At 39.8% G+C, this 14,475-nt stretch overlaps 1 protein-coding gene across 1 annotated transcript in view; it reads right to left on the bottom strand.

Annotated features, from left to right (window-relative positions):
- HTT (huntingtin) overlaps positions 1-8,231 on the bottom strand; it is an 80,757-nt gene extending 72,526 nt beyond the window's left edge. The window contains exons 1-3 of the mRNA XM_062492651.1: positions 8,131-8,231; positions 2,303-2,386; positions 1,748-1,868 (exon numbers count right to left, since the gene is read on the bottom strand). Of these exons, the coding sequence (XP_062348635.1) occupies positions 1,748-1,868; positions 2,303-2,386; positions 8,131-8,231 (306 nt within the window). The remainder of the gene's footprint in view (positions 1-1,747; positions 1,869-2,302; positions 2,387-8,130) is intronic.
- Between the last annotated feature and the right edge of the window lie 6,244 nt (positions 8,232-14,475).

Genomic DNA, 14,475 nt, shown 5'->3' with positions numbered 1-14,475 from the left:
GAGCATAAATTCCAGATACACAGTTACACAAGTAATGCTAACATCTACAGTCTTTTATTTCAAGAGAAGCTACAAAGCATCACACTAGTAAAAGAATTAGCATCTAAAAATGCCCGAGACACTGAAGAAAGCTGAACTTCGACTAAAATGCAAGCTTGGGGCCCAACACCTCTGTTCTGTTTACCACAAGCATCATTGGTACTTGCACAGCCAAAAATAAAACTGGACATCTTTTTGTTTCTGCATCTATACACAAGTGTCTGCCTAAGTTGTTGAATTGCTTCCACACAATATAAAGCAGAGAAACAGAATACAAAGTACACCCAGCTTCCATAATAGTATGATACATCCATGTGTGTAGGATATCACAACTGTTACCACTTCAGAGCTGAGACCAACTGGAGTTTAATGTTTAATGACTGATAGAAGACACCACCATTTGAAACCACTTTAATCTTGAAAACAAATCAAACTACCACACAAACATTTGGGAAAAAAAATAGGTTTTTCAAGTTGAAAAACACTGAAACATGCCAGAGAGCAAAATATTAAGTAGATTAGAGAATTTCTGAGGTAAATTTTATACCAAGCCTACATAAATGTCTCGTGGAAAGTAGGAAATAAGCTTACATACTTTAGAACTGTTTCAGAGCAGCTTTTAAAGCAAATTATTATTAAATAATAATGTAGGCATGTCATAGAGTGCTCTCCCTCAAACAGAAAAACATTCAAATCAGAGTGAAAACAGCAAAGTGCTACTGGGCAAAACAAAAAACAAGGAACTCGCACTTCCTCATTCCTTATCATTATGGAACACACTACATAATCTGTAAACTTTCTCCATAGAGCTTTCAGCTACAAGCTCAGTCCCCAAAACTTAATTCATTTGGTATCAATGTTTAGTTTTCTTGCTTCTACACACCCCTTCATGCGAAAGAAAATTATTATTTGCATATTTCTAAAGCACTTAAACTTTGCATCAACTAGATTATTTATGCGGGTGCATAAGAGCATCTTGAAGTATTTCAGAAAAAAAAAAAACAAACACAAAAAGGGGAAGTGAAGACAAGCCTGTTCTGGAAGCTGCAGCACCCACAAATTACTGAAAAAGTTCATTTTAAGATACTTTGAATCAAGATTCAGACCTTGCATGACCTCCTATGAATGCCCATCTGCTGTTCTCCTACAAGCTCTTCATTCTGGATCACAGCAGGGGAATAAACAATCTCCAGAACAACATATTTATTCTAATTACTGCCTGAAATCTCCTCCTCCAAGTCTTAGCAAACCGCACTACCTTTCAATCAGTTTTTTAAAAATATTTTTACCTTTCCTCATGCTCAATGTCTTTATGTTTACAGAATAATAATAGAAGTATTCCTCCCACACAACAAGATGATTTCAGAAAAGCCCACATTCCTGTTTTGGTTAACTTGAAGAGAACAGAGTTAATGAACAACTGAAGACAAGAATAGATCAGAACAACGAATTACACTAAAAGTTAAACATGTTGATCTGGACATAAAAACTTCTTTTAAGAGAGAGAGAGAGAGAGAGAGAGAGCGCGAGAGAGCAAGAGAGAGAGCGAGAGAGCGAGCACATATAGAATTTAGTAAAGAAGCTTACTGAGCCTCTTACATTATGAGGTATCATCAACAGTAGGAAAGGCAACTAAAAGAACATCAGTGTGAATTCAGACAGGACACTGCATCAAGAAGAGACAAAATCTAATAGTGAAAGCTCTTACTTTAATAACTTTATTAAGGCATTCATCTGCAACCATCCGGACATCAGATTCTGCATCCTCACTGCAGAGGAGAAAGAGTTCCATAGCAATGCCCAGTAGTTTCTGAAATTCTGGGGAATTCCTAAATAAATAAACATTAGAAAATTACAATGAGCATTGTGAAAATGAACACCATTAATGTTTTTGAAAGGGTTTTATAATCCAACTACATATATACTGTACACGCCTATACAAGAGAAGACATTCAGTGTACTAAAGCACTTCATTAGGAGTTGGGGGATCATTTCCCAACTCTTTCATACATAACCTGGTAAGGTATTTGTGCCTAAGTTTCTCTGCCTCCAGTAGAAGGAAAGTGCCCACTCCACCAACAAGTAATTCTTAGATTTTGAGTTAGCTAAGAAAAAAACTCATGCCATTTCAGTTTTAAATAGAAGCTCAGCATTTAAAACGTGCTATTATAAGGAATCCTCCGAACAACTAATATTCCAAATCTGTTATTCACCCTAATGAATTAAAGACATTAATAAACAATCAATAAAGACATTGCCTTACCTTAGTGACTGAGCAACTATGTTTTCACATATTGTTAGACAATGATTCACTCGATCTTTCTTGGTAGCTGAAAGTTCTTTCTTTCTAAAGGAAGAACACAATGATAAGGAGTGTGAGACAAGAGTTCAAAAGTGACCATTCAAACACTCTTGCTAAAGCAGTGTCTAATCATTATACAAGAAAAAGATGCATTTGCACTTTCTGGTCACTCCATGAACACTAAAAACCAACTACCTGCAGATCCAGGACTTCATCTGCAGCTGCTGCTGAGAGCACAGGGGCACACAAGCAAAGGAGAAGTATAAACTTGGAATAAGAATGAAGAGTGAATCATTTAACAGAGAGTATCACATTAATTCTGTAACTTTCACTGAGAAAATGCTTGGGAATGAAAACTGAAGAATGAAGAGTAAAGTGAAAGGATGAAAAAAATGATGCAGGCCTAGAACAAAAATAAAAGAAACTGATAGAAAGAAAAAGATTGGAGACAAGAAGCCATGAGAATAAAAAAATAGCTCTTTTAAAAAGACCCTCCTCCCACATAGTATCACCTTAGACTTTTTATGTCTGCCAATGTCTTGAAGCTTCAAGTTCTATTAAATGGACCTTTATGCATCTGGACTGCAAAGGATGACAAAGCAATGCTATCATACACTACATTTCTCTGAAGGTAGTTAGGAAAACAGCAAAGCCCTAGGCCCAGTCTGCCCTTTGAGAACAACATCCTTATAGCAACACTTGTATAGCCCAGGAAAGGCCAAGCTGAGTGTACAATATAGAGAACAAAGTACACAGAAACAAAGAATGTGTATCTACAAACAGAAGAGAGCACAATATGAAAAGCTTCTCCTTTGCAAAATGTGTTTAACATTCACTTCAACATGATACAAGCTCCTGGAATAGCAGCTCTTCCCTGCTCCGTCCCCAATAAAGGAATTGAAACAAGAGAGCGAGACAGACTCAACAACTCTTGACTGTGAAATTTTATTGAAGTGTGCAGTCTCTCCTACTCCTAACTGTACTGACACAGAATCATTTCTAGGAAAGCAAATGTTACTTTTAAATAATTAACCAGTAGCATTACTGGAACAAAACCACCCACCCAAAGGTATCTGTCCTGAGTCTGCTTCACAATGAAGAATTACCAGCTTATTTACTCACATTCACAGAGAATCGTCCCTTTTGTTTTCCAAGTGAAAACTGATCATTTTTAGTATTTAACTCTCTCAGTAAAAAATAGCAAAAATCATGAAACAGCAAAACAATATTTCAGAACTGGAAGTTGGAAAGCAATGTGAACAGCCTTGAGCTACATTAATAGCAGTTTCACAATATCAAGGGCCAATAGCAAATAGCCAATAAGCACATTAAATTCAACTTAAGTCAAAATACAGTGTTAGCAAAGTATTTTTAAAGAACTACACTGCATTATTGAGGAAATTTGGCTCAAATGATAGTAGAGGTTTTGGGAAAAAGTCATTCTTTGCCAGTATCCCTGTGCCTTTCCTTCCATCAGGCTGAAGTGAGGGGTTCAAAAGTCTGTGTTCAGAAAAGATTCAGTGTTCAAAAAGACTTCAATTTTTCTCACCAAGAAAATCTTATCTAACCCCAGAAATACTTTCTACTTTTAGAAGTTTAAGGAATAGTTCTGAACAAAGCCATCTTTTCTTTAGTTTGGCAGCATTTTATTTAGGCAAGCTAAACAGCAAAGAGGATCTCTTCTTGGACTTAAGATACTGGCAGAATATGAGAAGACAACCTGAATTTGTTCAAGATACACGTCTTTCTTTCTATCTTGAAAAAGTGCCAGAGTCTTTAGCAGCATTTCAGACCACCTCTAACAAACCACCAAATCCTGTCCAAGATGTCCAACTGATTCTGCAATGTCAGCACCATGGATGTGAACAGGCACCTCAGAAAATGATTACATCATTTTAACTTCTTTGCTAATTTTACCCAGCAGTCCCAATTCCTTATGAGCACCATTTTCAGTACATATTTGACCCAAAAATAGAACAGGCACATCTGAACTTGCCCATAAGCTCACTACTTCAAATACAAGACATACTGAAAATACTGCTGACAAAGGCTACTTCCAGAATAAAGTTCTCTATTATCTACACATAACACAGCCCTGAGCAAGGCAGGAAGTGGTGCTCAATACTGACCAATCTCCTGGGCAAATTTCTGTAAACAGAGGGCTCCACTAACACATAATCTATACCTTGCTGAAATAAGTAACTTCAAAATTTAAAAAGGCCGGACTAGAGAAAACACAACTTCAAAAAAAAAAAAAAAATTCAAAGAAAGGAAAGGTGGAAGGAAAACGCTTAATGTATATTATGTACATGCACGTATTTTCTGTCCTACAGAGGGAGAAGGGTAAAAGAACAGTATCTAGAGAGAAAACACATTAGTTTTTAGTTTAAAAAAACAAACAAAGCTCTATTCAGAAGTATCATGAAGTCCACAGGCAAACTGCTGACGAGCATACGGGGGGGGGCAACAACAGCATCACACATTTGATGAATCAATCACACACATCTGATGAGTAACAGAAGGCAGGAGACACTGGAAGCAGCAGTTATCAACAGGAAAGCTCCATCTCACAAATAGAGGAGTTTAATCCCCTGTGTACTTCTACAGACCAGGAAGATTAACAAACAACTTAAGAAAACCAGCAAGCACAGATAATTTTGCCCTCTGAGTCCAGATGAGCTGACTACAAGGAAATGTAGCTCATTGATGCTAATTTTTATTAGACCTTGAAATTCAGAATATGTGAAGAGTACAGAACTTCTAAACCTGAGCCAGAGATAAGAAAAAAGGGCCAACCAAAATCATTGACATTAATCTTGACAAAAATAACAGAAACTAAAAACTATTATTTTAATAGCAGACAGAAATATGATCAGATCAGGAAATAAACTCAGTCCAAATATGGGGGACACTGGAAACAAGGTGTAGTAACACAGGCAGTGATGGATTGTCAAAATTAACTAGAACTGGTCTACTACACATCCTAGACATGGTAATGCCAAAAAACCATCAAGGAACCACTTCTGACAAGCAGGGCAATAGGTAATATCCAGGCAGTCTGTGTGATCTTCAGTAAAGCAAAATATTAATGCTAGGCCTCCATATAGCACTCATCAAAACAATCTGAGACCACAGCTTCAGTCAAACATAAAAGACACAGAAAAATCAAAGAGCACAGAAAAAAGCATACTGCTTGGGCTTTAGCAGTACCTTTTGCTGCAAAGGTAATGGTTAGAATCAAATGTAAAAAAAAATTTGAAAACAATTACAGTAAGTGACTATTAGAATAAATCGACAAGAGAAAATGTAAAGAATCCACTTTTGGATTCGCAAATCAAACTCCAAATTTTTACACCATACTACTAAACTTTTATGTTAGTAGGAGCTTTGTAATCCAAAACAAAATATCCAATTGTCGACAAAATTTGAGTCTGAAAAATCTTAAAAAAATATAAGGAAGAAAATTAGTTGCCAAGCAGAAGTGTACAGAAGCAATATGTCAGAGAGCTCAAGTTAAATTTACACAGAAGGAGAAAAAACCCAAAAAAAACAACACGAGATAAGAAAGAGGGGACCAGAGACTGACATCTGACTGTAAGGCATAATGTAAGCATAACACATGATTACTGCTGATTAAAATCTCTTGAAACAGAAAAAGCTCTTATCTTCTTGATAAAAGCTTGGATTTGATTAGTATTTTAATAAAAAAGGACATCAGTAAAAGGATATCAGTATTATCAAAAATTCTGGAGACATTGTTTTACAATAAAGTGAAGAAATGCATAGATACCTTCTGGGTAAACAGTTAATTCTTCTCTACCCCAATCTCTCTGATCTTAAAACATTTCATAGCAAGAGACAGTCCGCAGTAGGATGATAGGAACTTACTACACAGAACTACAAGAGATTTGTTATTTACACTGAACCCACAACAAACATTAACACTTCTCCCTAAACACAATTTTCCTTTCCAGTCTACTGCAAACAAGAAAAAATAAATGCAGATAGTATTGTGAATTAAATTCAATACGTCACCTGCTATTTCACTAAAAGTCAAGGAAGCCTCAGCAAAGGCTGCCACAATAGCTTTTCACTGGCTTTTAAGAGGCTCAGTGCTGTCACTGAATTTGTACAGTTCCTGGGGGCATACAATCCCATCAGCTTTCTGAAAACAGCCTATTTTTAAACACAAAGCAAAGTCAACGAGGACAACTCCAACACTAATTTTTTAATGTTTACAGTAGAATATGCCTAAATTTAGACCATCCAACCAAGCATAATAACCCTCAGCAAGCATCACAAATAATTCTAAGGATTTTTTCTTGAAATACCATGACCTCTCTCACCAGTAACTTTCAAGACAGAAATGTGAACAGCACATAGGAAAGACTGGAAACAGATGTTCCTCCATGTCACACAAAGTACTAGCAAAAAAAAAAAAAAAAAAAGCAGCACAAAACAGAGCAGTTAGAGCCCCTGCAGACCAGTAAGGTACCTAAAAACAACTAGCTCATGAAGAAGATGAGTTTTTTCACCTATTAAGCATCAAAAGTGTGAAAATGCATTGTGATTGTTTGAGACAAGACTCTCCAAAGAAAAACAGAACCCAGTGTGATAATTTAGTTGGCTACCAGACCAGAATGTGCAGTGGGAGCAGGTGGCCAAGAGCCCAGTGTCACTGCTTCCCTTCCTCTGCCAACTTAGAAGTTACCTGTTCCTCCACCCTTCTGCTTCTCCCTTCTCCCCATCAGCAGGAGAAAAAGAATCAGTGTGACTCCTGTCTTTATCCTGTAAAAGCCTTACTGCTTCCACACCTGCTCAATAAAAGCTGGTTTTAGAAATGCAAACGCAAGGGGCAGCAGCACCGTGGTACTGAACAGCTCCTTGTCCTGGTCCACACAGTAATGCCCCCCAAAGGAAAACCTGAACAGCTCATGGATCTAACGCATTTGTCACTTACATTTACGAAAGGAAAAAGATATTAAGAATATTTAAACTAACCCCTCTTAGGTCTCTGTGCAGCACATCACAGCACAAGACTTTAAATGAACTTTTTCACAAACACACATCCACAACAACTCCTTCTTAAAGTATCAGTGCTCAGACTTCAACTCTATTTAAATTTTCAATTAACAAAACCAAAACATTTTTAAACTTCAACATGAATTTTCAGGGCACTGTTCTGATAAGAAAGAAGAAATCCAACTGAACAGTAATCAACACTTAAAGATATGAAAAGTGAATTACAGAGTAGAAGAAAATTCTCTTCCTCAGCCTTAAATCCTCATTTCAAAAAAGCTGTACAATCAGGTAGAGAGAGTTCAGAGAAAAGACACTCATGCAGAAAGCATCAAGCACAGAAAAACAAGGTTTCAGTAAAAACATTTCAGCAGTTATCAGAAGAGAAAATGCTGAAAGCAGTGCTTCATTCAAATTATGCTTAAGGGTTTTTGTCTGCTTTGCAGCGGTGTACTAGGTGAAAACAAGGTTTTCTTTCCTAGAACCAGCCTGCGAAACCCACACAGCGTTGCTGTACCTCCCGTTCATTTCCCGCACTGGTGAATTTTCAAACGCACTTTCCCCAAAAGTTACTCTACGTCTGAACTTCGGCTGAGAACAAACAGCAGCACCCCGACACGTCTGCGGAGCCGCCACCTTCCAAGGGACAGGGCAGCGCCCGGGCGCGGCTCGGGGCCGTCCGCGGGACCAGAACCGGGGCGGCCCGGGCCGGGCGGGATGTCAGACACGCGTGCCGGGAGCCCCCCCAGTCCCGGGCGCGGGTCACTCACGGTCTCTGGAGCGGCTCCTCGGGGAGGGAAGCCGGGCCCTGCTGCTGCTGGAAGGAGCGCAGAGACTCGAAGGCCTTCGTCAGCTTCTCCATGGTGGCCATGTCCGCTCCGCCCGCGCCGGCGGCACCGGCCCGTGATCCGACCCGGCCTGTCACGGGCGACTGGCAGGTCCGAGTGCCGTTCCGCTGCCGTTGGCGCTGCCCCCGGGCTCGCTCCCGGCGCTCTGCCGGCGCTCTCGCTGGCCCGGGCCAGTCACTGCCGCGATGAATGGGGCGAGCGCCGCTCGGGGCCGCTGACGCCTCCCGTCCGCCCAGCCGCCATCTTGGATCCGTCCCGTCGGCCCCCGCGCGCGCACCCCGCCCCCGGGGCTGCCCCGCCCCTCCTAGAGCGGGGCCTCGGCCCGCGACTCGGCCGCGCATGCGCTCACGGCCCCCGGCCTAGCAGCCCGCGCGCCTTTACGTAGGAACACACGGGCACGCGGGCCGCGAGGGGGGCGGGGCAGCGGCGAGAGCGACGGGCGCACTGGCCAATCAGAAGGAGGCACCGCCCCTCACCCCGCGCAAGAGCGGCCGGGCGCTGTTTTGCGGCGCCCCCTGCCGGCAGCGGCGGCGCCCCCCGGGAGGCCGCGGTACCGTGCACGGTTCTGGTCCGCGCCGGGCCGGGCCGGGCCGGGCCGGCAGCGCTGCCGCGGGCGAGGAGCCGGCCCTGGGAGTCTCTGTCTGCCCCTGGCACTGCCCCGCGGGGCGCCGAGTTCCCAGCGGCACCGCAGGGACCACCCCAGCAAGGCCCGCATGTCACGGGTGCGCAGCTGGTACCGCGCCAGCCCCCTCAGCACAAGTGAGGGCCTAAGGCGCTGCCGGCACTCGCGTTTTACTTTAGGCTGCAGAGACTCTCACAGGAGCAGAACACTTGGCAGCGTACGTGCTGGCCTTTCAGGGCTCCTCTCCTGAGTGTTTTGACTTGTTTTATCAGAGGATACTTCTTGCACACACATATTAAACATAAAGGATACAAGACAGACAATACAGAATATTTAAATCCTTGATTCGATTACTAAACACTTGGAAAAAAGCAACAGTATTGTGAAGTTTCCAATTGCAACCACTGATTTTAATATATTTGCTTGTTAATACAGACTTTAAATGACAGCTGATAAGAACTGGCAATTCAACTTATCTGACACATATAAAAATGGTTCCAGCAATAAAAATGGAGAACAGGTCTTGGCACTTATAAGAAAATAAATTTCCAGTAATTCAACTTGGTTATTGTTAGCAGACATGAAGAAATGAAGCAAAGCTCATGTCTCTGAATGTTCAGGCCAACAGACGTCATAGATTGCATTTTTGCCAAATATTCACTAGAACAGTGCTCTGCCAGTTAACTTTATTAGCATGTTAATAAAAGACAAACTTCTTGAATGAGTCCTCTGAAAGGAAACCTTAGTCCTGAAAGCAATTCAACTTAAAGCAAAACCTTATTTCATTATAGAAGTGCTACAAAATGTGAGTTTCTAAGGTAAAACCAGTATTTTTCCCGATTATTTTATGATAAAGCCTGCAGAAACGTTTCTCTGGAACATGTGGATGATCATTAAATTTTCATTTAGTAAATGGTACATGATAGAAGATGACTGCAGCAGAGTTGGAACGCTACACACACTGTGCATGTGCCATTCCACACTTTGAAATAAATTTCAGCACAGTAAAAAGAGCTCTTATCAAAGATTAAACAAGCCACCAACCAAGCCAGCCCTGGCAAGGCTGTTTTGAATCTTCCCATCAAAGTGCCGGTCCCCTGCGGGCTGCTGACTCACCGCAGGAGCGCCAAGACAGTGCCTGCCCACAAGCTCACTGCTCTTTGTTCTCCCTGTCCTTCCGAGCTCTATGGGCACCGAGAGGCTCATTAACTGTGAGCTGAGATAACTGGAAGGTAACTCAGGGTATCAGGTTTTCCTCTGGTAATTACCTTCTCAGTAAGTTCTCCCAGTCCAATCTGACTGATCCATGGTTTTGCCTGTATCATGTCACTGATCTGCCCCACAAACACCAGCACTGGCACAAACAAAGCCGTGTAAACCAGGCAAGGGGCAAGAAAAAGCAAGGCAGGATTAGAGAACAAGCATTTTTGTAAAGTCGTGTTACCTCAAAAATGAAGTTCCAAATAACAGTGCATAACTAAAAGATTATCTGAAATTTAGGGGATGAAAACTATTCTCAGCCTCCAGGAAAAAAGAAACATGCTCTTTCTTATCCTGTCTCTAAAGTTACCCCTTGATTTAATGTTTTTAAGATGAGCATGTCAAGAGTATTTTTCAGCCTATCCCGAAGTCCCACTTTGGCCAGCATTTCTGCATTTCCATGAACAATTCAGCAGGTAATTGGTACCACTCCATGAGACTGCTGGCCCACGTGGTTTGGCATAAGCACGGATAATCTGCAATATGTCACAGCATTGTTGTATCTATCGTTTTAAGGTCATTTAAGTTGAAGCTCTTTGTAGAGCTTTTGTAGAGCATTTGGGGGCTTTGTCCTTCAACTCGTGTTATAAAATTAAAATAAATGTGCTAATGAAAAACAGCCCATCAGTCCTGATAATTCTGCCTTTTCACATGGAAATTTATGCAGAAATCTAGATCCAGAGAGACCATGAGATAAGGTATCAATTGAGGAAGTACAGCAGAACTAGGGCACTTTTTCCTGGGTTCAGCTATTTTACATTGGTAAAAAACTTAACACTATGCAATAGATTTTCTTCTGCTTCAAGAAACTGGATTTTTTTGTAATTACAATTTTCCTTTTTTTATTTTTTCTTCTATCCCAGCTACCACGATAGACATGGTAAATAAATCACATTAGACAGTAATACATATGTTTGAGATATGTGGCAGTGTTTTACTTTTATTTCAGGAATTACAATGCTAGAACATCCAGGAAAACAGCTCACACAAGAACAGTCAGTGGTTTGGAGATGCTGGAACTAACATCACATTTAACAGTTTCCTATGCTTGGAAAGAATTCTGGTGTTTTGGACAAAACTGGATTGTGGAAAAAAAGTTACCTACACATGTGCAAAACTTAAGTTACACCACAAGAACTATTATGAAATAAAAAAGAATTGATCATTCAGCAGAAGAGACATCATCATCACCAAAATAAGCCAGGCAAGTAATTCAAATCAAAGTAAATGACTTCGGCTTAAAGATGCTTTCCAATAATTCAAATTTCACTTCCTAAAGAGAAGTGTTTTCTGAGAATCTATACTAAAATGAAGATAATTCCAATGTATAATGCTAAATCATAAACTACAGAAAAAGATTACTTTTGTTTTTATGTTTTAGTAACTTGTAAACAAGTATTCTGTTTGTACAAATGGCAATGAAAAAATTCTTATATAAGTGTAGTTTGAAATTGAAGTGCATTCTGAGAATGGCTTGTTGGCTGGTTTTTATAGCTTCTATAATTGATTCATAAACTAGACAATTTTATTCTGATTTAGAGATAATTCTCTTTCATACTCAAAAACATTCAGGACTACTGTTTTCAGAATGATTTGGGGAAAAAAAAGGAGATGAGAACTAGTGAAGGCTAAGGTTTATCAATAACGTTCTTGTTGTTACACGTAACAGGTTTTTTCCTACTTACTGTTAATTTTAAGTGCTCATTTTTTCAGCTAAAGACGGTTCTGTTGTTATATTCCAGAAACAACACCATTTCTATTATGAACACACCACAGGGGGAAGCTGACAGCTTTTTTAATAGGAAAAAACAACCCTGAGGCATGAAGATTCTATTCTGCTGGTCACAACATTGAAAAGCATTAAGTAAACCAATAAGACACTGGTACATTGCTTCACAGTTTCTGAATTTTGAGCTAAATAGAGAGGTTTGAGGCACGCACAAGCAGACATGAAGATTTACATACACAAATGCTTGAAAACACACACCACAGGAAAGGGGGGCTGATCTCATGCAAATAACTCCGTGGAATTCCATAGGTCTTTCCACATCTTGCACCAGTAGAACATTGGATTGTCTCACTGCTATTAAAGCCTTCTAACACATGGGTCTAGAGAATGAAGTAATGCTGAATTACAATAAATTATGTTGGCTTCCCCCATCCCACCCCAATAGTTTTATGGAAGTAAAAGGCTACATAATCAGTAAACATAACCTGCTCTTTTCCCCCTTCTTTGTCCCAGTTTTGTCCTAAAAAAAAAAAAAAACAAGAGCTAAATTCATATTGAATATCTCACGCTGTGGTATTTTGCTTTCAGGTGTTCTCCCCTGTCCTTTGTCTTTACCTGCTTTCAAAATGCATGTCTAAGCTCCTAATACTCCAGTAAAGATCTTTAACCAATGTTAGTCACCTTAGATTAAACAGCATAACATCTTCCCCTCCGTGTACTGTGTAAGGAGAGTTATGCTGATTGCTGAGCCTTCCAGTTCCTTGGTTTTTCTAACTTTTCAGGGGATTCACATCATATAAGATTGAGTCATTATTATGTATTTCTAGCCAAAAGGGATAAATCTGTAGTACAATAATGCCATCTTGAGCCTACTGGGGAAGAACCAATCAACTAACCAAAAAAAACTCAAAACCCCCCCCAAACCCAATGGAATTTAGGTCATAATCCTGCAAACATGTGCTCATTCAAAAACAATTCAATAGTACTATTCTGAACTTAAGAAAAAACTTGTGAAATTAAACTAAGCTAAACTTCATAAAAACAAACGAATTCTCACTTTTTAACTAGGAGTTCCTTCATCCAAAGAAGCAGACATGTAAATAATTGCTTCTTAGGAACAATTTCCCTTTGCTCTTCATTCAGCCCTCTTTCTTCACAGATTCCTGGAAAATATGTGTTAAGCCTCATCACTCCAAAAGAGAGAAGTTGATTTTATTTTTTTTTTTGAAGTTCAGATTCCTCTCCATCCAATACAGAAAGAAAACTTGAAATACATGATACTTTCAGATTTTTTTTTCTAATTTGTTAAAACCAAGTCCTGTATTTTCTTCATAAAAATTATTCAGCTTGTGTCTGTGGTATTCTTGCCCAAATTTCAAGTTACTCTACACAGACATTAAATCCAGTCAGTCACCCTGTATGTCTGGTGTTTATACAGTCACCTTAGCCTCAGAATAGCAAACCTAAGATCTTAAAAATTCAAACCTCTTAATCAGAGGAATGACTGAAAAGAAAAGATGACTTCTCCAACCACATAGGTATTTATAAAACTTCTTACTTTCCTATTTTTCCATTCCATCTTTTTAGAGTTCTATTGCTGTGGTACAAAATAAAGAGGGTCAGGTCAGACTGCCAACTCATTGTCTCACACATAATGGTTCTAGCCAACACCCGTTCTTCAGATATTTCTGTCAAGCCTCCCATCCCTTCACTATTACATCAGACCATCTTCCAGTAATTCATTCAAACCCTCTCACCCTCTGCCAATTTCTCCCTTTGTACTCTCTAAAAGAGTAATTTTGCTGTCTTATGTACTGTTTTAGACTGGAGGAAAAATGCACTGAAAACACAGGAAAACAGTCTAATTCCTCATTTCTGTGGCACAGTAGCCAAGAGGAACAATTTCAGAGACACCAGATGAGCCCCAGCAGGGTTCTGCAACACGTTGGTTTTCCAATCTTTTCAAATTCTAATCCATTACAACTTTGTCTTTAGAGACCAATATTGTGAATTAAAACCTGATGATAGGCTTGAATATCAAATATATCTTGTGAGTTTCTCAGAAGCAGCCGAAGTTTCTTCCAGTGGGTCTGCAGATCACAAGAGACCTTTTTGAGGTCGGGGGCTATTCAGTTGCTCTGTGTGTACAATACATGTGTGGTCTGGTTGGTGCTCCAGAGATTTGAAAGAAAAAAAAAAAAAAAAAAAAAAAAAGGCATGTACAGTTGAGACAGATCTTCAGAAGACAGAACAGAACATGAAACTAAAATCACGTCTCCAACTCCAAGGGCATTCCATTATATTTCAAGTACCCAACTCAGTTTTGAAAAGAGAAGAGGCTCTTAATGAAATGTGCTCTTTAAATTGACTCCTGTACCCAGATTAATAGTTTTACTAGAAACTTTACAAAATAAAGGGTCTGACCTACTCTGAGTCCAGAAGAATGGATGCTTGCCTAGTTTTCAAGCAGCTTTTCTCAGTTTTACTAATGAACATCAGGTAGTCATAATAAACTTCAATACCAGCTCCACATCTGTATTAAGTAATCATTAAAGGCATGTTTTAATGTTTCTGTTTTAAAAGGCTATAAGAAAAAAATATTTACATAATTAAATTCAATACTTAATGCTACCTTTCCCTTCCCCCAGTGGCAGTG

Source organism: Cinclus cinclus, chromosome 5 (genome assembly GCF_963662255.1).
Source record: "Cinclus cinclus chromosome 5, bCinCin1.1, whole genome shotgun sequence".
In the NCBI taxonomy this organism is placed as follows: domain Eukaryota; kingdom Metazoa; phylum Chordata; class Aves; order Passeriformes; family Cinclidae; genus Cinclus; species Cinclus cinclus.
This window is presented reverse-complemented; position numbering and strand designations above follow the sequence as displayed.